Raw genomic sequence first — 22,346 nt, forward strand, 5'->3', positions numbered from 1 at the left:
GAGGGTCAGTCTGGTGGACGTGCCCACGTGCACCCTATGAGCTGTCTGTGGGCAGGGCAGTTATGAACCAGGCCCAACAATGTTAGCTGGAACCCCTCAGATTAAATAAGAGCTTAAAAAAACAAAGCCCAAAACAACCTAAAATATTTCCCCCACGCTAAGCTGAGAGCCAAAAAGAGCTCCCCCCCCCCCAGTAAAATGAAATGAAAGGGAGAAAGAACTGTATCGCTAAACTGTGGACACGGCAGCATTAAAGATGCCGGGCAAAATGAAAGGACCTCTGTTTCTCAAAGCAGAATTCGCCCTCCCGTGTGCCGGCCTGGCCCTGCTGGCCAGAGTTTGCTGGGAGGAGTGTGCACGTTTCTGATGCTTTTCGCTTTGCCACTCCTGGCACTATCAAAAATTAAAATAATAATTAATAATAATAGTAATAATGAGACTGCCACAAAAAAACCCGACACAACCGAGCATGAAAGAGTAGGCCGTGCTCATTAATACCTCCTGAAACATTCGTTCAAATTATAATTGGACATGCAGCTACTGTGAAATAACAAACATTCATTTTTATTGTGATCTCGAAAGCCTGTCGCTTCGGATCTTAAAAATAAATGGGGTTGGCGTCTGCCTTTTCCCTGCAGTTTTTTCAAGGACTTATTTCACGGAAGCTGTGGGGGTGGGGGGTCTGAAATGGAATTTTGAATTTCGGGGAACCAGTTAGAGGGGGGGACACGTAACAGGCATGAGCACAAGATGGCAGAGCCCCCGGCTCGTCTCCAGCACGAGAGACGGGAAGAAGGAGACTTACCCCGGGCGCAGGAGGATGGGGAGCTCCGCAAAAGCAAGGCAGTGAAAACCGGGTCCCTCGCCCGGCTGGTCACCGGCGCAAGCAGAGGAGGGCAGGTCCCGCTGGCCAGCAGGCCGTCCCCAGGTGCCAGCCCCCGTCCGACAGGCCCTCGGGCGCCTGATCTCTGGCCACCGCCGGCCGCCGGTCCCTGGGTCCTGGCCGGCGCGGCATGCGCCTCGGCCACCCCGGCACCCGGAGGCAGGGCTGCCAGGAGCCAAGTGGCGCTGGGGAGGCCCTGCTGCCAGCCCAGGAGGACGAGGAAAATGCTACTTTTGTCTCCTGCTCTCATCTGGCACTGGCTGCCTGGGGAGGGGGGGCCAGAGGCGGCCGCTGCGGCTCGGCCCCGCCCACCGGGAATTTTTGAAAGATGCTCATGGGTGCCGGGAGGATGGCAGACGTGGCAGAGGCGGGTGGGCCGGACCCCCAAACCCACCACCGGGGAGGGGGGCGGCCGAGTGGGAGGGAGGAGGCAGCAAGAGCGTCTGGCCACTCAGCGGCCAGCCCGAGGAGGACGCCGGGAGCCGGGCCGGGCCCAGGCGCCAGCCCTCCCCGTGGACAGGCGGCGCGGCCCTGGGCGCCATGTTGCGGGCGGCCTGCCTGGCCGGGCTGCTCCCGGGATAGAGGCCACATTGTTCCCACGCTGCGCCCGCCCGAGGGGCGGGCAGCGGCCAGCACCCCAGGGCCGAGGGCCCCCACCTCACTGGTCCCGGCCCGCAGCGCGAGCCCACTCTAGCCAACACCTCAGGAGGCCGTACCATTCAGGCTGAGAGCCGGGCCGCCCCTTGGAACCCGGCCCTGTGTCTGACCAGCCACCCAACCCTCAGCAAGCCACGCCACCCAACCCAGCCTCAGTTTCCCCATCTGTCTACAGTTTCCCCATCCATAGGGATCATGGCTCCTACCGCTTGGGGCTGCTGCGATGACACAATGAAAAATGCACACAGCCAGGCCGTGGCGAGGACTTCAGGTCAGGCTCCAGGCAGGTCACCACACCCCTTCCAGTCATCACAGATCCACCAGTTTCACCATGGCAAATCCCCACCGCGGGGAGGAACGGTGACCTGTGCTGGACGGGAGCTCCAGCCCTCTGACCTGGGTCAGTGGCCTTGAGGTTCAACGTGGGCATTTTTAGTTGGAGATTTATCAGACTCCCAGCCTTTTCCTGAGGGCACTGAGCCATGGCCACACGGCCAACCTGTTTGCCCAGGTCTTTCCTTCGGCCTTTTCTGTGGCCAGGAGCTGAGGCGATGACCACTGACCTGTGCAGGGTGAGCCACAAGAGTGTGAGTGTGGGCAGGGCCCCCGGGCAGGCAGGGCCAGCTCTGGGAGTAGAAGAGACGGAGTGGAGTGACCGAGGCCGGGCCATCACGGCCGGAGTCCACACACGGGCCCCGGCTCATGGTCCTTCCTGTCTGTAATGATTGGAGGTATTGGGGTACCTGGACACCTCCGCATCCATGGATGGGAGCTCCCCCACTGCCTGGAGCACGTTTTACTTGAATACTGCTTTATGCCTGCTCTGAGACCGCCATGACCAAAGCGAAGGGGGCGGGGGGAGTGAGTGAGCGGGAAGGAAGCACCCGGGAGGAGCCCTCTGTCCTCGGCTCCGGTCTCACGCACACGGCCATGTGACTAGCTCTCCAGCTGATGCCAGAGACAAAGCAGGTAGGATTCCGATGCCACGCGCCCGACCAGGAACACCGGGAATTCAATTCCAGGAACAGCTTGGCCCAGCTGCCAACAGCCCGGCCCCGGGAGGAGAGGGTCCCCCATGCTCTGTAGGGGAAGCCACTGAAAACTGCAGAGCCATTTGGGGGCCACCCTGACAGGGGAGATGAGGCAGAAGCTGAGTTACAGCTGCAGGAGGAGGTGGGCATGCCCCCCCCCCCCCAGTATCATCACCACCAGAAGTGGCTGCTGCTGTGCCCAGCTGGCTGCCCAGGAGAGAGCGCCCTCCACCCCCAGCCTGGGGCGGGCGTGGGGCTGGGGATACAACACATCAGCCAGGGCGGCGGGGCAGCCAGGCCTCAATCAGGCCCTTCTCAGATAGAATGAACAGTGTCCCGTCAGGTTTGGCAGCATCGCCACTGTGCCGGGGCCAGAATCTCCATCCACGAGCCCTTCTCCTCCAGGCAGGGCAGGGAGGGCCCTGCAGGTAACACGCACGGACCCTGGCATGCTCAGGACACCCAAGTGGCCCTGCAGGCCAGTACCTGCATGTCGGATGCCTGCTCATGCCTGCTCGGGAGCCTAGACCAGGCTGGTCTCTTACTGTTTAAACCCATGGAAGACTGAATCCCGGCTCCATCATTTCATTATAATTTAAAATGTAATTATAAAAGGCTGATTTGAATGTAAATATCGCTCTTAAACACATGAAAGGCGAATCTAGATTTAAGAGCCACGAATCAGCAGGTAAATATTTCAGCTAAATGCTCTTCCTACCATCTGAAATCTTAGAATTAAGGAAAGGCAATTCACAGAAGAACCCAGCCCTGGCGTTAGAAACCAAAAGCATCGGGACAACACTCTTTTTTTATCTTAAGGGAAAATTCTGTCACTCCTAAAAAAAAGGAAGAAAAGAAAATTTGGCATTTCCTTTGTACGTCCCATGCACACCTTTTCCAACCACAACTACCAATCTCATTTGGCGACAGTAACCAACGCCTCTACTGGTAACACCTCTGCTCGGAAAACCTCTCAGGCGCTGGTTAAACAGTGAGCCCGGCCGTTTGCTGAGGCGCTCGATTTATTTATCCACGCGGTTCTGAGCCGCTGTCCCTAAAGGCAAGACTCCTGAATCCGGACTCAAACACACGTTTCCCATCCAAAATGTCACAGTAAGACTGTGCGGCATTTTACTTTTGAAGCCCCTCTCCAAAAAAAAAAAAAAAAAAAAAAGTAAATAAAAGCTTATGTTTTAGGATAGCTCTGCCTCATGATGTGAGATTTCGGTCTTTTCCATTTCAATTTTACTCATTCTACACGTGGCCTCGGAGGCTGTCATGGTTACCCCACTCCCCGCAAACAGGGCTCTCTTCATAGCATTTGCGGGGGGGGGAGGCAGTTAATGCAGAAGGTGAAACAGACCACAGCTAAGAGGTTCCAGGATTAAAAAAAAACAATGCAACAGCAATTTTAAAAACAAAGCCTTTGCAAGTCAGGTATTACAATTTGCCAAAAGTCTTTTGGATAAAGGGGAGGCTTGGCAGAGAGGGGTCCCTCATCACCCACCCTGATCAGGGCCACTCCCTCTTCTGTCCTCCACCAGCCAGACACTGGTGGGGGTCTGCGGCCGACTGTCCACTGCGGCCTTCCCAACGTTCCCCCAGCACTGGGACTGGTTCCCCGATGTTCCGATTCCAAGCCCAGCCTGATCAGTTCCTCCCGGGGTTCCTGGCGTGAGCCTGGGATCCGGGCCTGGCTTCCCAGGGTGCCTTCCCGGCTGCGCCACAGCTGGGACTGGAGGAGAAAGACACGGGGTCGGCAGCTCCGGCACTGCCTGCAGCTGCAGAGCGGGGAAGAGGGAGCTGGCTCGCGAAGAGGCCTTGGAGTAAAATTCTGCTCATTCTATCAGTTCAGAAAACGTCCATCCAGCGTGAACTCTGGGCCCGGTTTGCCCAGCCGAGGACGTCGGTGTTTGAGGGCCTATGTGAGGCACTGCCAAGTCAGGCCAGACTCTCTGATAACCTGCTGGCCAAACCCAAGTTCACGGAAGAAGGGGTTTTGGGGAGGAGTAAAGGACACCAGAGAACTATGAATACTATCTGAATTTGCTCTTGGTGGCTTCCCCTCGACGCCCTGGGGACAGACCCTTCCTCTTAGTTCCAGTTTCCCTCACTTCCATTCTGCGACCCTCCAGCAGACAAAGGCCAACTGGGCCTGGCCGGAGGGAGGGCCCGTGCAACCCACGATCTGAAACCCGGCTACCTTTACGGTGCTTGCCAACACGCCCCTGTGGCCCTTCAAAAGAAATCACAGGGGAAGAAAAAATAAACTTGCGAAAGTTTAAACTCCATTCGATAAAGAAAGCCAGACATTGCCACCGAAATTTCCCAAGAACCGCAGGTCAGGGGACTTTCTTTTTTCCTTTTCTGTAAATCTCGTCCCTGACTGAGTTCTCAGGGCCCGGGATGCCCAGACACTGGTGCTCTGCGGTCCCAGCCAACGGGACACTGGTCGGCCCTGAAAATAAATATTTCATATAAAAGGTCCATTGTCTTTGCTCAGAGACAATTGTTGCTTTTTCTCCCTCCTCGGCTCCATAACATCAGAAAGCATGGCCAATGCCATCTGGGGTTCTTTCTTGTTCCAACAAGATGTTTTGAGAAAGGGCAATCTTGCTGAGTCTTCCTGGATGATCAGCTAAGAGATAAAATTCTCCCAAAGCAAGCGTTTTGGTAAACGCACGCTTGTATGGGGCCAAAAAAACAATTAGCTTGTCAGAGTGGTGAAAATTCCTCCCACCAAACTGCCACCCGCGTTGCGGACAAGGACACCGTGGCTGGCGTGGCCACTCTGGACCCCCAAGCCCTGGTCTGTCCCTGGTCAGACTCCCAGGGGCCAGCACCCAGGTGAGCTCAAGTGCCATTCTGGGGGGGGGGGCCCATTTCTAAAAGGTGTTTCTCCTCCGTGAGCACATCCCGGGACCCCAAGGGGACCCAGCGCTTCTCAGCCAAGTGACAGGGAAGGCCCAGGCTTCGCAACTCCTGACAGTCTGCCTTGAAAATACCAAGGTTCACTTTCGCTACCACCTGGGTGGAGGAAGGAGGGGGAGGTTAACTCCCAGGTGTCCTGTCTAGTGAAACCAAAACTGGGCTCTCTGTTTCTTAAAAACTTGAAAATGTAATAATAATTAGCAATAAAAATGGCGATTACCATTTACAACAAAAACAATTACGGTGACAGCCATTTACGGCGTCCCCGCCACGTGCCAGAAACCGTGGTTTGTGGAATTAACGTCGTCTGAACCTTCCCAATGGCCCTCTGAGGTCGGAATTATGATTCCTGCTCTAGAGCTTGGGGTACACTCCAGGGAGGTAATGTGCCTTGTCCAAGGCCACATGGCAAGCTAGTGGCAGGGACTGGATCGGAGCCGCCAGATGTGAGCTAGGACACCCTGGCTTTATGGGAATTCTGCAAGGGTAGTCTCTATCCTCCCCAAACATGCAAATACACCCTCCCAGCCCAACATCAGCCAAGTGTGATGGTTTTAAAATGTCTGCCTGCCTGGCCTGTGGGGCCTCCTCTCCTTCCTGAGCACTGCCCCTCACTGGGGGCACATGTCCATTTCCCTGCACACCAAGGAGCACCCACCCACGCAGGGTGCCTGTCAGGGTGGGCAAAGCCCTTTACCCCTCCCCGGCCCCACAGGCTGCCTGCCACACCAGGGTGGAGCAGGCCCCAGCGCCCATCTGAGGATGCAAGCCTGTGAGATCGGCCCCAGCGAGGTGCAAACCACAGGTACTCAAGAGGAACCAGGCTGCAGAGCTCCCTGCTGTTCCCTCTGAGCGAAGCAAAATGCCATCTGCACGTGTTCAGGCGGCATACAGACCCGGGCACGGTGGGGGCCTCATCACCACACACGGCCTGCACTGAGCTGCTGGCCTCCCCAGCATCCCGAAGACGACGAGGCCGGGGACCTGGGGCCTCAAGTGGCCAGAGGCTGGGCATGGTGAAGCCTCAGTACAGGCCAGGGCCCTCCCTGGGGTTGGTTCTGGTTTAAAACAGAAAGCAGGAACACCAGGGCCATCCTCCCGCCAGCTCACCACAGTCCATAAGGCCCTGGCCCCCGCTTAACACATTCTTCCTATTAAATCCAGAGTGATAAAGAACAGACAGGTGCCAGTTTCATTTTCAGAACCTCATCTCTCATGTGCGTGTCCTCAAAAATAAATTTTGCCCAGATGAGACATCCCAACGCAGGAAGACAACCCTGGTAGGACCCGAGTCTCCATGGGGAGTCTCCAGTGGAACTGGGCTGGCTCTAAGGACAAGGACAAAGGCAGGACCTCTGTCTGTGGGCAGGGCCCACTGTCTGCCATGGACTCTCAGCCCTATCACATTCCTTGTGCCAGGGGCACCCTTGGGGCAGGAGGTGGGCCTCCAGATCTTTGATGACTAGCACCCCCCTCCAAGTGGCCCTAGGGGGGCTTCCTCAGATGCTCAGGCCTTTCCCTGCTCCCAGTGTCTGGCCCATAGGCCTGTGGAGAGGGAGCAACCGATGCCCCTTGTTTCAGGGTCTGTTTTAATCCCGGGGGTTACCCAACAGCCCAAGCATAATGCCACACCACCCTGCGCCCCATGCAGCATGCTACAGGTCATCTGTGGACCTGAGAAGGCGTCTCCCACATTTTACAGACAACGCTTGACGGAACTTGGGCTTTTTATAATTAGGAAACCCATCACCGCCAATGCCAGGCGAACAGCAGCTCCGGGCTGGAGTGGCACGCCTTGGCAGCTGTGCCCCCTGGTTTCTAAGATCACTCCTGAATGTCCCACCCCAGGTTTCATGTCTGCCAACTGCCTCTGACAAAGTCATAAATACAAATTCAAAACGGGGGACTGGGGGCATAGACGGCCTAGCGAAAAAGATGGCGAAGCCAGCTCTGCAGTACAAAGCAAACTTTCAGCCTCGGTGCCAGGTGGGCAAGACCTTATTGAAATGGTTCTCCCCTCAGATCTAGACACCAGGCAGCCGAGGGAAAGGGAGGCGTGAGGCAGGCCTGGGCCACTCAGGCCTCTGTCCACGTTCCCGGAAACATGGCCTCCAAGTGCCAGCTCACAGCTCTGGGGTGTCTGGAAACAGGGCCCCCCCCCATTATTTTGTGGTCAGAGCATCCAGCTAGGTTATCCAAACCACATCAATCAGATGGAGGTGAGTAAAGGGGAAATCACACCTGTGATACAATCATATTTAAAAGGGGGCTTAACCCCCCCCCCCAACTTACGGGTTTCATTTTAAGGGGATAGGTACATGCAAGTACAAACCTGCATTTTAAAAATCCCAAATAGTTAGAACCAACGACCCAAAATAAAACGAATGTGGTGCTGGCCTACAGAGACTGCCCTGGCCTCTAAAGCCCAACTTTGAAGAAATTAATTTCAGTGTTACTTTAAAACCCTGTAATTATGGCAAACATGCATTCCTTCACCCCTGCCCCTCTCTGCTCCCCACAAATTCCCCAGGGCTGCAGGCTGGGCCTGTGTGTGAGCCACCTATAAAGGGGGATTTATTATGAAAAGTTATGAGTTGCTTTTCGTTTTATGCCACCATAAACACCAGCTTCCACACACAGGCCTTTCACTCCACCGGCCCATTCGGCCAATGCCTGACCCAGGGCCGCCCTAAACCAGCTCTTCATGAACGCCTGACCAGCAGGAAAAAAAAGTCGCTGCTGGTTTAGGAAATGAATGAAAGATTTCAATTTTTCAAGAAATGACTGTAGCTTCCAAATAACCCTTCCAAACATCTAATCTAAAAACAGATGCTTGCTCTTTTCTTTCTGTTCTTTTTAAGATGCCTGCGGACGCTGTTTTACGTGTTCAACATAATTCTCCCTGGCAAACGGCCTGCACACCTGAGATCAGAAGCTGTATTTCACAAATTCCAAGTTGCAGAATTTTCATGCCGGCCCTGGAGTTCTTGAAAGCTGCTGGTGCGGCTTCAGTTTCAAGAACAACCTCCTTCCCGTGTCCCCTCGTCTGTGGAAGGCCTGCTCTACAGAAGGGATCTTCTTAGAAATCCCTTCATTAATATTTAAATATTCACTAAGTAGCGAAAGTGAGAAATCCACTTACCGTCCCCAAGAGTCGACTTGAACCCGACCGAGACTGGGGCGCGCTGGTCGGCTGCTCTGCCCTTGCCGGAGGGACGCGCCCGCCCGGACGCGGCCAGCGCTGCGCTGTCGTGCCCACGGCTGCACAGGCCCTCGGTCTGAGTCCTGGGTTCCGGATGATTCTCTCCTTCACCCGTCGGAAGGGCAGAGAGCAAAGCGATGCCATCTCCCGCAACTCTTCGCAGGGCCGGACAGCTCCGGGACCGCGCGGGCGAAGCACACGGCCAGGCCCCACTTCCCTGGTCCCGCACCGCGCATCGGACCGCGCTGCTCCTCTCCTCCCGGCTCCGGCTTCCCTGTCTTGAACAACTGGACTTCCCCGAAGAGTACCCCGCAGTACACGGTCTCCACGTCCGTGACCTGCAACGCGAAGGACCTTTGTCCGGGACGAAAACGAAAGCGCGCCGGGCCAGGGGCGCCCACGCCCTGCCGCGGAGGTCCGCGCTGGCGCGCCCCGCGACTTTCTCCAAGTTCACGTGCATCCCAGGGCGGGCGGGCGGGTGCCCGGGGTCCGAACTTCCAGCGCCCGGCCGTCGGGCGCGCTGCGGGGTGCGGGCAGTCACAGGACGGCCGAGCGGCGCGGGCCCGGGGCACAATGGGAGCCTTCGGGCAGGCAGACCGGAGGGCGAGCGCGGGGACAGCGCGGGCCCGGCCTCCGCGCGGCCGCTCATCTACCGCGGCCAGGGCGCCGAATGCGGCGGCGGCGGCTGGGCACAGACGCACCGCGCGCCCGGTGCATGCTAATGGCCGGCGACCGCGCCATGAATTATTCAGCAGCGGCGCGGAGAGGGCAAGCGCGGCGCGGAGGGCGGCCTGGCCCGTGTGTCCCCCGCCGCTGCGAAGCCGCCGCGGCGACTTCCCAAACTTTCCCCGGTCGGCACCGAGGATGCGGCCCCCGCGGCGCCTCCGTCCCCGCCCGAGCGCGCCGGCCGCGCTTCCCCCGTTGCCGCCTATTTTATGTCTTTTGTCTCGGAGTTGGCACCTGTCCCAGAGAGCGCGTTTCCCTGCCCACCCCTTCGCCGCCGGATCAGGGCGGGGGAGGGGGTACGGGGGACCTGGAGAGGAGGGGATGGGTGGGGGGAGCAAGGCGCCTACGGCCCCACAGCCCGGGGGACCGCCCGGGGGCGGCGGCCGTGCCGCGCTCCCGGGCGCCCCTGTTCCGCGGGGAGGTCAGGGCTTCGGCTGTGCCCAGAATACCAACGAGGCCTCCCAGAGCCCCCGGCCGTGCCCGCTGCGGGCGAGGACCGGGCGCGGCCCCTCCCCGACAACCCCCTCCGCCGCGCACCCTCCTCCGGGGGCCGGCGCGCGCGGGCGGGGCTGGCGGCGCGAGCAGCGGATTCGCCGCCCGGGCCCCGCGCCTCGCCCCGCAGCCCCGCGTGCGCGCCCCCGCGGGCACGCCGCCCCAGGCGCTCCCCGCCCGCGCGGTCCCGCCCGCCTGCCCGCGCTGGGCAGGGGGTACCGCGCCGCAGGGACTCGTCCGCCTTCTGCTTCTCGCCTTGGGGTCCGCACCTCCCGGCCCTGGCCCGCCCCCGCCGCCCTGGCACCGAGGCGGCTGCCGGAGCGCGCTCGGCGGCTGCGCTCCGAGGCGACGGCTGCCATGATTGCGGGCAGCGGGGCGCGCGCGCGCACGTTCGGGCCCGGCTTGGGGACCCCGGGCGGACCGACGGTCCCCGGCCTGACCGCAGCACCGTGCGCGCCGCGGACTGCGGCCAGGTCGGCGGGCTCATCTCCGCAAGGCTGGTGTTCACTGTGGAGCGCAAGACGAGGCTCCGGGACAGGGCTTAGGGTCGATGGTGGCAGGAAGCTTCCCCCGGGGCAAGGCGCGCACCAGAAGGAACCCGCGGCTGCTCGTCCGACACTGTTCGCCCGGCTGCGGGAGAGGCGCGGTGCCCAATAGCGTCGGTGGCGTGGTGTAGGGGATCTGGTGAAGTAGAAGCGGCAGCGCACTGTGCCCAGAGATAGGGGGGGTGCAAGGTGCCTGGCGGAGAGGAGGCCCTCACGGTGCCCGGGGAGGCGTGGGATGGGCGGGGGCATTGTGCCCGGAGCCGCTGCCCAGCTCCAACCGCGCTCTCTTCCTTCACCGCAGAAACAACTTCCTGCTACCCCGGCCCAGGGCGCAGGAGCTGCGGGGAGAAGTTCTAGGCCGCAGCTTTGCTGTCTTGGAGCCGGACGACTACACTGCTGCCGCCCGGTCGCGCGGTTCCTTCCCGCGCCCTCTCCCGCGGTCGCGACCAGCCGGGCTCCAGAGTCCGGACACTGGTTAGAATGACAAGAAGGCCGCAGCTGCTTTTTCTGCCTGTTTGGCAGGAGCGCCTGAGTGGTTTCTGGCGCTTGGGGACGCCGATATGGGGTCACTCTGCTGGGACCCCATCCCCCTGCCTGGACATGCCCTTGCTCAGAGCCAGATGGACCTGGTTGTCCCCGGATGCCGCGTCAGGGGCCCGAGAGAAATGAGGCCTCCTGGGCCCCATCCCAGTGTCTCTCTGTGCCTGTCTACCCCCCCCCCCCACACAAGCCGGCCTTGGCATTCTAACCAGTGTCCCTTGACGTCACATCTCGCCATTTCTGTCAACCAATTGAAACTTGCCCGTTGTCATAAAAATATATATACTTTTTATGCCATTGGTAAATTCAAAAGTTCCTCGTGTGCCCTGCTTCCCAGGAAACTCCATTCCACATTGGATTGGACTGCCCAGGCAGGGGGCCCTGGGCACAGGGGCAAGGCTGGGCTGGGGCAGCTGGAGCAGCTCAGCTGGGGCCTCTGAGGCCCACTCACCCATCTTGAAGGCTCCCTAGACCCCCATGACCTTGGCCTTGAATCGTGCTAGACACACACGTAACTGCCACCACTGTATGACATATACGACTTGGAGGGGAAGGAAGGAAGAAAAACCAGGATCAATTAAGAACTCTTCCAAAATGACTTCCCTGTAGGTTAGGATTTTTACCATGGCCTCTTCTTTCTAGGGATAGCTTTTTTTTCTTTCTTATGAGAAAATTCAGTTTTGGAAAGTGGAATAGACACGGTTTCCAGTTAATCTTTTCACTGAAATCCTGGCCAACTTTCACTTTCCACAGCTGCGGACACCAAGCAGAGACAGCCCAAGCAGGGGTGATTTCACAGTGGGGTGGGTTTCACTCTTTCCTTGAGGAAGGTCCAGGGTGGCCCTCCCAGCTTCAAGGACTAAGGGGGTCCACCACTTCTTTCCTCAGAAAAGGACGTTCTCAGCAGCCTGAGACTCGGGAACGCAGCACCCATGTTCTAACAATCCCGCAGGGAAAAACAGCCTCTCTGGTCTAGCACAGTCCTTTATCATTTTCTTCACTATTACAATTCCCAGCCCTGACTAGGACGTGTGGAGTAAGAGAAAACGTTCCCACGAGATGAGTACGTGCAGGGCAGTCTCCAAAAGCCCCAGAGATACTGCTGTCACCCACTCCTGCTCCGGCCACACCAAGGAAGGGCCCAACTGCTAACTGCCATGATAAGTACCCCCTTCCCCTCTTTACGGGATGGTTCAACTACTTTATAAAAAACATATTAAAGACATTTTGTGGTTTAGCAACCCTGGGGACTCTAGAACAACAAAAATGCGTTAGAGACTGGGCTGAAGGCAGAAATCTAAATTCTGTAAGTACCAGGAACTTTTAATACCAAATCTTGTTTTTTTCAAAATAATAAGCAAGCTCGGTAATGACCAAAAGGGGATTTTTGAAAATAAATATATGGTTAATATTCTCACATAAAACATTCCCAAGTGCGAACTCTAGAATGCTTCATACCTTTGAGATAACGTTCACAAACACACACATACACAAATACCACAACCAACACATCCAACAACCACACCTACAATCTATTTATAATCACTTTCCTAAACACTATAAATATTATAACTAATGTGATATATGTTTTGTGATTAAATGGGTGGATTAAAACATTGAATTAAAAAAGCCACACAAAAAAAGAGATTATCTTCCATTATGCCACTTACAACTTTTGTTCCATTGGCACAAATACAAATTTGACAACTGTATCATTACTGAAGGCAATGACTAAATGCCAGGATATTAACTTTGTAATTTTCACCTGAAATCATACCAGCTTGCTAACGTTTTAATTAGCTGATTTTTTTTCTTGCTCTCACACACAGTAATCGGTTAATTTAATGCCTTTCTCCTCCTCTCAATTTTTATTTGGTAAAACAAGAAATTGGGTGAGTCAGGATAATATTCGAGAACACACATTCTTTTTTATCCTCTCTATACTTGGCAAGGATTTACATATAATTTGGTTGCAAATTCAGAAATCAAATTCTGCTTTATGCGAGGAAAATAATAGCACGTGGGCAACTCTATTGGGTATTTTTCAGGTTTCAGGTTTTCTAAGGTCTTTTTTCAACTCGTTACAGTATTTTATTATTTAAAGTAAATAATATTTTAAAAAGGTGCTCACATTATCAGAAAGGATTCCTGGGAAGTTATGCTGTTGAAGAATATTACGATGGACAAGTTTCCTGGAGGAAGAACTTGGTGTGTGCCCGCGGGCCGCACCATGCCCGCGGTCCGATATTTGAAAAAGGAAGGCTCTCACTATACCAGGATGTTTATAGTATCAGTCTTATACAGTTATTTTTTCCTGATTTCTTCCAAGATTTGCCTAATGGGAATGTGGCTGGCCACTTCCTGCTATGCCCCGGCTCCGTCTTCGGCCGCAGTCCAGCCTCACGAGGCCGGGGCAGTTCAGTTTAGTTTCCCTTTTTTCAGCCTAGCAACATTCAGTAGTTTTAAGATTTTTGGTATCCAAAGCATTCCGAGGACTTAGTAAACAGATGCATTTAATCTAATGAAAGCAAGCAGGATGAGTGTGAGTGAAAACTTACATTTCCACTTGGGTTTCGAACATTCAACTTGTCCACCCAAGACTCTGATGATTTTCAAGCCAGCCCAGTAAAACCGAGATTGCCAGTTTGTAGGATGCCACTTCCTCAGTCACCCCAGACAGTGTGTTCTTTAGAAGAGCCTCTAAGAAGCGCTGGGTACTGCGTGCAAAGGCAAACCAGGCTTACGATTTTTTTTTCCTTCTGCCTTTGTCTCCAAGTAGTTTGCAGGTCTGGGATTCCGTTTGGATACATCTATTTTGTAATAACCTGTGCTGCTCTTTATGAAGCGTTCATTTTTACTCTCAAGCATCCAGAGAAAGGATTCTTTCCTCCCAGACATAATGAAGCATTTTTCAGAATCTTTTGCTTGAGTTTACTCAGTCTTATGTCAAACTTGGTGTGAGTTCACTGGCAACAGAAATGAAACTCTGGCCATGGGACAAGCATGTGTGAGGAACAAAGCACAGGGCAGGAGACTGCATTAGGAGCCACCCTGTCCCCACCAAAAAAGCATACCAGCAGAACAATTTCTATATCTTTTCTTAAAAAAAAAAAATATATATATATATATATGTATGTATGTATAGAACAGACATAGCGCGCCTGCAGCTGACAATGATCAGCAGCGTGCCCAGGGACCAGCAGAGCTCCACACCCATCACCTGGCCACCCCTTCGCCGCCGGATGAAACCTGTGAGCAGCTGTTTTATCATATTTAACACACTTTGGAAGTCCATACTTTCACTTGCCATGATGTTACCTGTGCATGTAACACCATCTATTAACCCTGAAAGCATTCTTTAAGGAGTTTATTATTATTTTTCAATTAAAAGATATGCATAAAACAACCAGAAGTGTGCAATAAACGTGCTCGATCATATATCTAAATACGTGAACATACTATATGCAATACATACATGCTACTATGGGATTTTTTCCCTCATAGATGAGGAATTACAGTGAATATTCCCCATTCCAACATAGTAACAATGCAAATCAGAAAATAGAAATTAAAGATGATGGGCCAATATCCCTGATTATAGACACATATATCAAATGCCAACGCTAGATTCTTGGGTTCGTAAAAGGAATGAGAAAAAGCACAGTACAGACTAAATTTTTTTAAAAATCAAAATTACCTTTCAAAGAGACATGGGTGCTAAATTTGCTTATTTTGGTTGCTCAAGTCTACAATTTCTAAAATGGAATCATAAATTGGGAAATTAACATTTTTCTAAAGAATTTATTGTGCCACTCATAGCAATTTTTATTAGCAATTAAAGATCTATTAGAATTTGAACTTGAACAGTTTCTAGTAGAAGCAGGGATGAATTTTCATGAAAATTAAAAGACATCAGAAAATTTGAAAAGAATTTTACTCTCTTGATGTCCAACGGATGCCTTCCTTTCATAGTTGAAAAGCCTCAATTTTTTTGAAGTATTTTTTGTATCTTATCAATCCTTTATAGGGGCCTGAAATAATCATTATTCTTTTTGAATTGTATCTAAGAAGAATTTAGCTATTAAGAATTTAAAGCAATTTTAAACTTTAAAAACTCAAATGTTTATTTTTTTAATTTTTAAATAATGCTGAAATCCTAATGCAAGTTAATTTTTTCCCTCCTCACAGATGAACTGAAAATTTTAGTACCATTTCTTAACCACACAGCCCTTCAGTAAGTTAGGTAAATTATAAGCCCTCTAGACTAAAGGAAAAAAAAGTAAGGAAATAAACTCTGATTTAGAGCTCAGACGGTTCACTACTAAATTGCAAGGGACAACAGGAACTTATTTTAAAATCAAGATTTCACAGATCACTTCTTTAAAATGATTGCAACAAAACTTAAGCTGCCTGCAAAAAGGACCTATGTCGAATGAGGGGTTTTTTGAGGGATGGGGGTGTTACAAATTGTTTAAAATTCAGCCACACTGGTCTTGTTTATTGGAATACTCCCATTTTATTTTTAAAAAATCTAACATGATTTCACACAACACAAGCAAGTACTTTGCGTTATATATAATGACAGTTTCATTTTCCTGACTATGTCTAAATATCATAGCTTTCAGATCCGGTTAGCAGAAAGTTAGGGTTAAGGTTGGATTTTTCATATACATCCTCGCTTCAAAAAGTGAAAAAATGTCTCACCTAAATTTATCACTGCAAGACAAGATAATATTTACTGGCTGCAAAAAAAAAAATACTGAAAAAGAAAGCCAATGCTTTTGTTCTGTTTTGTTTCTTGCTATTTATAGAGCAACTTTGGGTGTAATTCCTAATTTTAAAGGAACAAGAAGTTCTTTTTTTTTTTTAACCAAAAGAAAGTGGTAATATAGGCAATCAGACCACGGGTGACATTAACCTTGAAAATAGGAGTCTGTATAATTTTTATATGATGAATACATATTTTTAAAATGGGTTTGAAAATAAAGAGAGATGTGGACATTTTCACTCCCAGGCTCGGCTTTCCACGATGTTCAAGGGTTTGTGCCTTTCCTAGTATCTTACTGATAAACCAGTTTTTCAGCCCTGTATTCTAAACGTGCTACAAGAGTCTCTCCCTGCCTCCGTGTCTGAGGGGAAACAGTGGATGCAGCCCGCCACCTCCTTCCCTCACTCACAGCTTCTCTGAAGCTGGCAGTCTCTCACACACAGAATGCCAGAAATTTCTAGGAGGACTCCAAGGCTCACTGGGAAACTTCTTGTGTTGGGAAAAAACTTCTCAACGCACACCTGGATCTACAGATTCGGAAAAATTCACCAGCTGTAGCCAAAAACCAAAACACTCAACCACCCGAACACAGTCTACCAGAAACACAGAGTTCTTTGACGTGACAGAAGGCTTATAAATAAAATAGCTCCAAGGCAGGCAGGCTGAATGAGCCTTTTAAGACAGCCTGTGGGTGCCTCAAACTTTAATATTAGAACATTAATGCTAGCAACACGAAGATGGTATCCTGGGATGTGTGTGTGTGTGTGTGTGTGTGTGTGTGTGCACGCACAGAAATACAAGTTCTGCTGCCCTTACGGCTTGGGGCCGACTTGAGGTCCTGGTGGCGATCCTCAAGCCCAGACAAAGGGCAGGCCTCACCTGTATTCTGTTCAGGTTCCTCCCTTTTTCATTACACATGTGCAAACACCAAAAGCCAGTGAAAACATAACCTGCTGTAGATAACGAGACTGACCTCAGATAGAGAAAAACTTTCCCTGCAATAAATATATATATACATATATATATACATACATGTATATATACATATATATATACATGCCATTTTGTGAATGGCAAACCAAGCTGACCTCATTCAGCCCTGTTAGGACAAACATGGCAAGAGCAGCTTCGGGGAGTGAGGCTAGGGGCCGGGGCCGAGGTGTGCTGTCCTCTCGGAAGCCACGTGCACCAGATCCCTTGGGGAAAGGAGGTCAAATTGTGTGGCCTGGGCCGGGGTTTGGGCCCTGCAGATCCCTACCCAAGCCAGGCTGGGTGAGGCTGCAAAGAGAGCCTTGAAGCCTGGGATAAACATTCAGGGCTCTCGGCATCCATGCCAGGAGGAGGAGGGTCTCCAAACCACCAAATCCAATCCCCCAAGTTGGGGACCAACTTGTTATCACGATCAAAGGCCTTGGAGAGGCAGGGATGCTCTGCAGTTTGTCCAAATTCTCACCATGCTCGGCCCACACCTTCTTATACCATCGCCGAGGGTTTTGATATAGTTCAAGTCAACAAAAGCACCCCAAGCATTTAGTCTGTGCCAGGTACCACGGGAGTCACTGAACATTTTCATTAAAAACAACGGCTCCTAGTGCAGGTTTTTGCTAAGGTGATAAGGACAGCGTCTCGTGTGTGGAGAGCATGCGGTTCATGATTTACGGGGTGCGTAAATTTCTGAGCCCTGTCTCACGTATCCTCACAACCCGAGAAGACAACAAGAAATGTCACACCTCCTTAAAGACCAGAGAAACTGAGGCCTGAGCGGGTGGAATACTGATTTGGCACAATATTGTACCGACCTGGGACCCCCAACCACTGCAGGCACACACGCCCCTTCGTTGTTTTTTTTAACAGAACATATCACCACCCATCCCTTCACGCTCACGCACGTGCAGGCTTATTTTATAGGTAAGAACAGTTCCCGGGAAAAACAGAACTCCATTGAAACATGGAGCCCAGAACTGCTTTGAGCTGGCCAGCTCTGGCAATCCCCCGCCCCCGCAGCCGGCTCCGGTCATCTGAAGCGTCCACCCTCCCCTGCAGGTGCATCCTCGTCGCCCCCACACAACTGGGCTGGACGCATCGACCTCCGGTGTAAAAGCACGAACTTGAGCTCCCCACGCCGGGCCTGCCAGAGTCCTCGGAACAAAGCCGCCTCAATGGAGTGGTGGGGCCCCAATGCCCCCCGTTCACCCTTCTTCTTGTTGGTGTGCAGACACCCTGCAACCAGGGGCTCCCCAGCCACACAACCACCATAGCTCTGAGCCCCACCTGAGCCTTCCCTGACTTGCGGCCCCCTGTGAACCTGGCAGGTCCCTGCCCGTGGTCTCAGTATAAAAGGCCAAACAGGTGACAATGATGGTCTGGGAAAACCTCAAAGTCTCAAGTCAGCCAGGATCACTCATGACCGGCTCCCCTCAGAGAGGCTCATGGTGGCAATTCTCTCCTGGAGGGATGGCCAGGGCCAGGGGCCTGGAAGTCAGCATTCTGCAGGGGCACATGATTGAGAAAGAGGTGAAGAAAGAGGGAACTGGGTTATTTTGGAAATGGTTGTATTGAAGGAGATACCAGCAGTCTGTCTCCAAAGGGCTTCCCTTTCCAGGAGAGATCTGCACCACACAGAGAAATTTCCTGAAGCCCCTGCCTCCCCCTAGTTCATGATACGCACCGACCCAACGCCCGCTCATCCTCGGGACAGCAAGGCACGGCCCCGAACTGCAGAACACCAAGTGTTCCCCAAAAGCCAAATTCCACGGCAGAATAGTCCACTGCACAAACGGCAAGCACAGGAAGAAACTTAACATTTTTAAAAGGCTCCCTGGCAGAGCCAGGTGAACAAAACTATGAAATAAACGAGGCGCGAGCCAGAGGCCTTGCCTGGCTTGGCGGGGAACGTGAAGCCACCCTGTTCATTTTCAAAGGCAAAGGCTTCCAAGACGCCTTTCTCTTGCCTCCTTTTTGCACCTAATTACAAGAGAAAGTGCTTTTTAAAATCAGACAAAACCTTAAAAAAAAAAAGTTACAAGGAGCTAAGTCTCAAAAGCTGCTTGGGATAAAAATTATAACCTTGTCCAGCATTTGAGGAAAAAACAAAGAACATAGGGGACATGGGATGGTCAGGGCTGAATTTAGTGTCAGCTGTTTTCATCACTCTGGGCCTGGTAGGTCCCACCTAGAACTATCCCCAAGACTCTGTAAAGGTTGTGATTTGGAGGGAAAAGAAGGGCCTCGGAGACAACGAAAGCCCAGTGCAGATGGGTGTGAAGGTTCCTGTTTTTCATCACAGGGGACCCTGGATTCTGCTTTCCTGGAGCACCTTTTCTTTCCCATCTGCGGGACTTCCACAGAAATGAAGAGCAGAGAAAGAAAAACACATTTGCCTTGTTTTCCCGCAGACCTCTCCTCTCTGCACTTCAGCCGGCGGGTCGGTGGCAGTCCACAAGGGCCCTGCAGAGCGACGCCTCCAGCCGGGCTCCTGGCCTGGGACCCGTGCAGCGGTGCCGTCGCGGCCCCCACCCCCCGGGTGGCAGGCGCCACGCGGCCGCGGTGGCTGCCTGGGCTCCGTCGGCGGACCAGCGCGTCGGCCACCGGGGTGGGCAACCGGGTTGCGGCTAGTCTCGTCCCGCCGGGTCTGGGCGGGGCAGGTGACACGACGGGGTCTGCACCTGCTCTGGAGGCCCGGAGGTCTCGCGCGCTTCCTCCATGCAGCCCCCAGGCTCCCGGCCCAGGGCGGAGAGAGGGCTCCGCGGGGACGAAGCCGAGGCAGGGCCAGGGCCGGGCCGGGTGGCATCAGATCTGGAGCCTGGGGTCCACATCAAGTGGGGAGCGGAGCCTGCAGTCTGAGCCTGCGGCCGGGTCCACGTACGTGGGGGCCTTGGAGTCTGAGTCGGGGGCGGGCGCGCTTTGCGCGGTCCGAGCCGGGAGCCGAAGCCGGGTCTGCGTCAGGCAGGTGTCAGGGTCCAAGCCGGGGTCCCGGTCCGAGTCCGAATCTTGACCCGCATCTGGATCTGGGTCCGGGGTCCGAGTCCCAGCAGGTGTCCAGATCTGCGTTGGGGTCCAGGGTCCGAATCCGTGTCGGAACCGGGGTCCGGGTCCGGTTCCGGGGTCGGACTCCGCGCTGGGGTCCGAGTCTCTGTCCGAGCCGGGGCCGGGGTCCGCGGCGGCGGCGGAGGCGGCACGCGCCCCAATTAGCCGCGGGCGGGCGGGCGACGGGGCGGCCCCATTGAGGGCGAACAAAGGGCGCGACCCCGGGGTCAGGGAGTCGCGGGCCGGCGGCCGCCGCTTTGTTGGCCCGCCCTGTTTACTTTGCCTAAGTAAAGCGCACAATATATTGACTAAAGCGGATTAGAGGGTCGCGCCCCGGAGGCCGCGGGACCTCCCAGCCGGGCGCCTCCCCGCTGGCCCGGCCCGACGCGTGCAGACCCCTTCCCGCCGGGTCCCCGCCGTCCGGGCCTCCGCCAGCCTCGCCTCCGCCCCCACCCGCGGAGGCAGCGGGGGAAACTGAGGCCGCAGGCCCTTCGTGTCAGCCGTGCGCAGGCGGCGAGCCGACCCAGGTCCTGGACGGGGTCCCCGCGGCCGCGGCTCACCTGCGCCACGTGGTGTCCGGAGCGGGGTTCAGTCTGACAGCCTCCCACCGGGCCTTGTAAACCAACCGGGGCAGTGAGTTATTTCCGGACCACTGCATTTTTTAAGATTCTACCCTTTCCAACACTGCTGGTATAGGGAACGGATTTTACAGGAGAGCAAATGGCACTTGCCGCAAGGCTCAGATATTTTAGACGGTAAGATGGACAGAATTTTCCATATCACAAAATCCTGTAGCATTATGCTCACAAAAGAAAATTCCTGCCTCTTGTCTTGTTACAAGCAATGTATCCCCCGGCTGTGAATTAGCAGGTGACTTAAGAGTGCAGAATAATATTTTGAAATATAGAAGTCCTGGGAAGTACAAGCTGGAAAAAAAATTGTTTTCTTTCTTTCTTTTAAAAGAAAATAAATGAGAGTATAAATAAACCGCTAAGAGTTCTACCCAAAGACCGCAGTGTATCATCTGGCAGTATGAATCCAAGATCTGTGTTCTTCTCCAGATAAGAACTTGCAGGATCTTTTAAATTGCCCTTAAAAAACAACCAGTAGAAGCAGAAAGCCCAAACTCGGAATCAAGCAGTCTCACCAGGGGAGTGGGGAATCACTGGACCAAATAGCCAAGAAGAACAAGAATGCCTTTTTTCTCATTTCTGGATGGTATTGTTTAGGGGACAAAAATACTTCTCCTTAAGTTCACACAAAATCTTAGTTGAGATTTTTGTGCCCTGGTTGTGCAAGTATATATGTTTGTTTAGGGAATGCATGTAGCGTTTGATTAATAAGCTATCAATGTACAAATCTTTTATGAGAACAAACAGTATTTACTTACTATATACATTTGTTGGCCTAACGAATAATTCTGCTACTTGCCTTCTATCCACAGTATTGAAGGAAAAATAAGCCATTTGTCTATATTTCTACTCCCAATAAAGTAGAATGATTCTACTTCATTAAAAAATTTCTTTAATTAACAAAAATTTTAATTTTAATTAACAAAATTAACAAATTAACAAAAAATTGTAAATGAAGTAGATGTTTAAATCTACTTCATTTAAAAATGATTTTTCTTGGTGGAGGGTACAGCTCAAGTGGTAGTGTGCATGCTTAGCATACACAAGGTCCTGGGTTCAACCCGCAGAACCTCCTCTAAAAATAAATCAGAACACCTAATTACCCACCGCCCCAACCAAAAAAACCCAAACCAAACAAAAAATGATTTTTCTTGCTTAGAAAAATACCACATGTTTACGGAAGGCAGACAATAAAGTGTAAGTAATTTAAAAGTAAAATATGAAAATAGATATTTAAGATAGAGATAATTTAAGTAGTGAGTATAAAGTATAAATAATTCAAGTACAAAATACATGGAAAAAAGGAAAATTCACCTATTTGTCATTATCCAGAAAATAATACTCTAATGCATTTCCTTCCCAGCAGTGAACATGTGCGTACAGTTACATAATTTACATACATATTTACTGTTCGTAAAATGTTGCATCCCGTATGTCCCCATGCTATTACAAACTCTTTGTCAACAGCATTTTAATAGTGACACAATATTCCATTTTATTCTTATGTGATAATTCACTCAGCATTTCCTATGATTATTACAAATTTCAGTTCTCGCTAATATTTCTCTACTATAACTAACACCACAACTAGCAGCCTTGCCGGTGAAGTCTATCTGCAGTGTGGGCTGTTAATAAATCTCTAATGATATGTTAAGATGATGAAGGCACTGCATTATCCAAGAGGGTCAAGGCAGACCCCATGGACTCCATTTATCATAGCAGAAATGAACTTAGAAATTCTAGAATTCACTTCGGATGTCAGTTACTCTAGAAAACAATATGGAAATCAGTTTGTTTCCCCTTCCAGAGGCCTGGTAATGGCGAACTTTTGCCTGATGGATTTGTGGGACCAGACGAGGCCCGTGCCCGATTGCAACACAGCGTTTGGGAACTGTGCCCTTGTACTAAAGTGC

At 52.4% G+C, this 22,346-nt stretch overlaps 1 protein-coding gene across 13 annotated transcripts in view; it reads right to left on the bottom strand.

Annotated features, from left to right (window-relative positions):
- Positions 1-22,346, bottom strand: part of LOC116156538 (uncharacterized) — a 61,684-nt gene that overhangs the window by 27,722 nt on the left and 11,616 nt on the right. For 5 of the 13 annotated variants that reach the window (XR_010383083.1, XR_010383085.1, XR_010383084.1 and 2 more), the window contains exon 1: positions 8,645-9,904. The exons of 1 other annotated variant lie outside the window; for it this stretch is intronic. Coding sequence is in view for 6 of the 12 variants with exons in the window: in XM_064491364.1 (XP_064347434.1) it covers positions 8,645-9,353 (709 nt within the window). In the remaining 6 variants the exon portion in view is untranslated. Of the gene's footprint in view, positions 1-805; positions 9,913-22,346 lie in introns of those variants that run through there. 7 more of the 13 variants (XM_064491367.1, XM_064491366.1, XR_004140395.2 and 4 more) reach the window with 6 other exon arrangements.

Source organism: Camelus dromedarius, chromosome 11, assembly GCF_036321535.1.
Source record: "Camelus dromedarius isolate mCamDro1 chromosome 11, mCamDro1.pat, whole genome shotgun sequence".
NCBI classification, from domain to species: Eukaryota; Metazoa; Chordata; class Mammalia; order Artiodactyla; family Camelidae; genus Camelus; species Camelus dromedarius.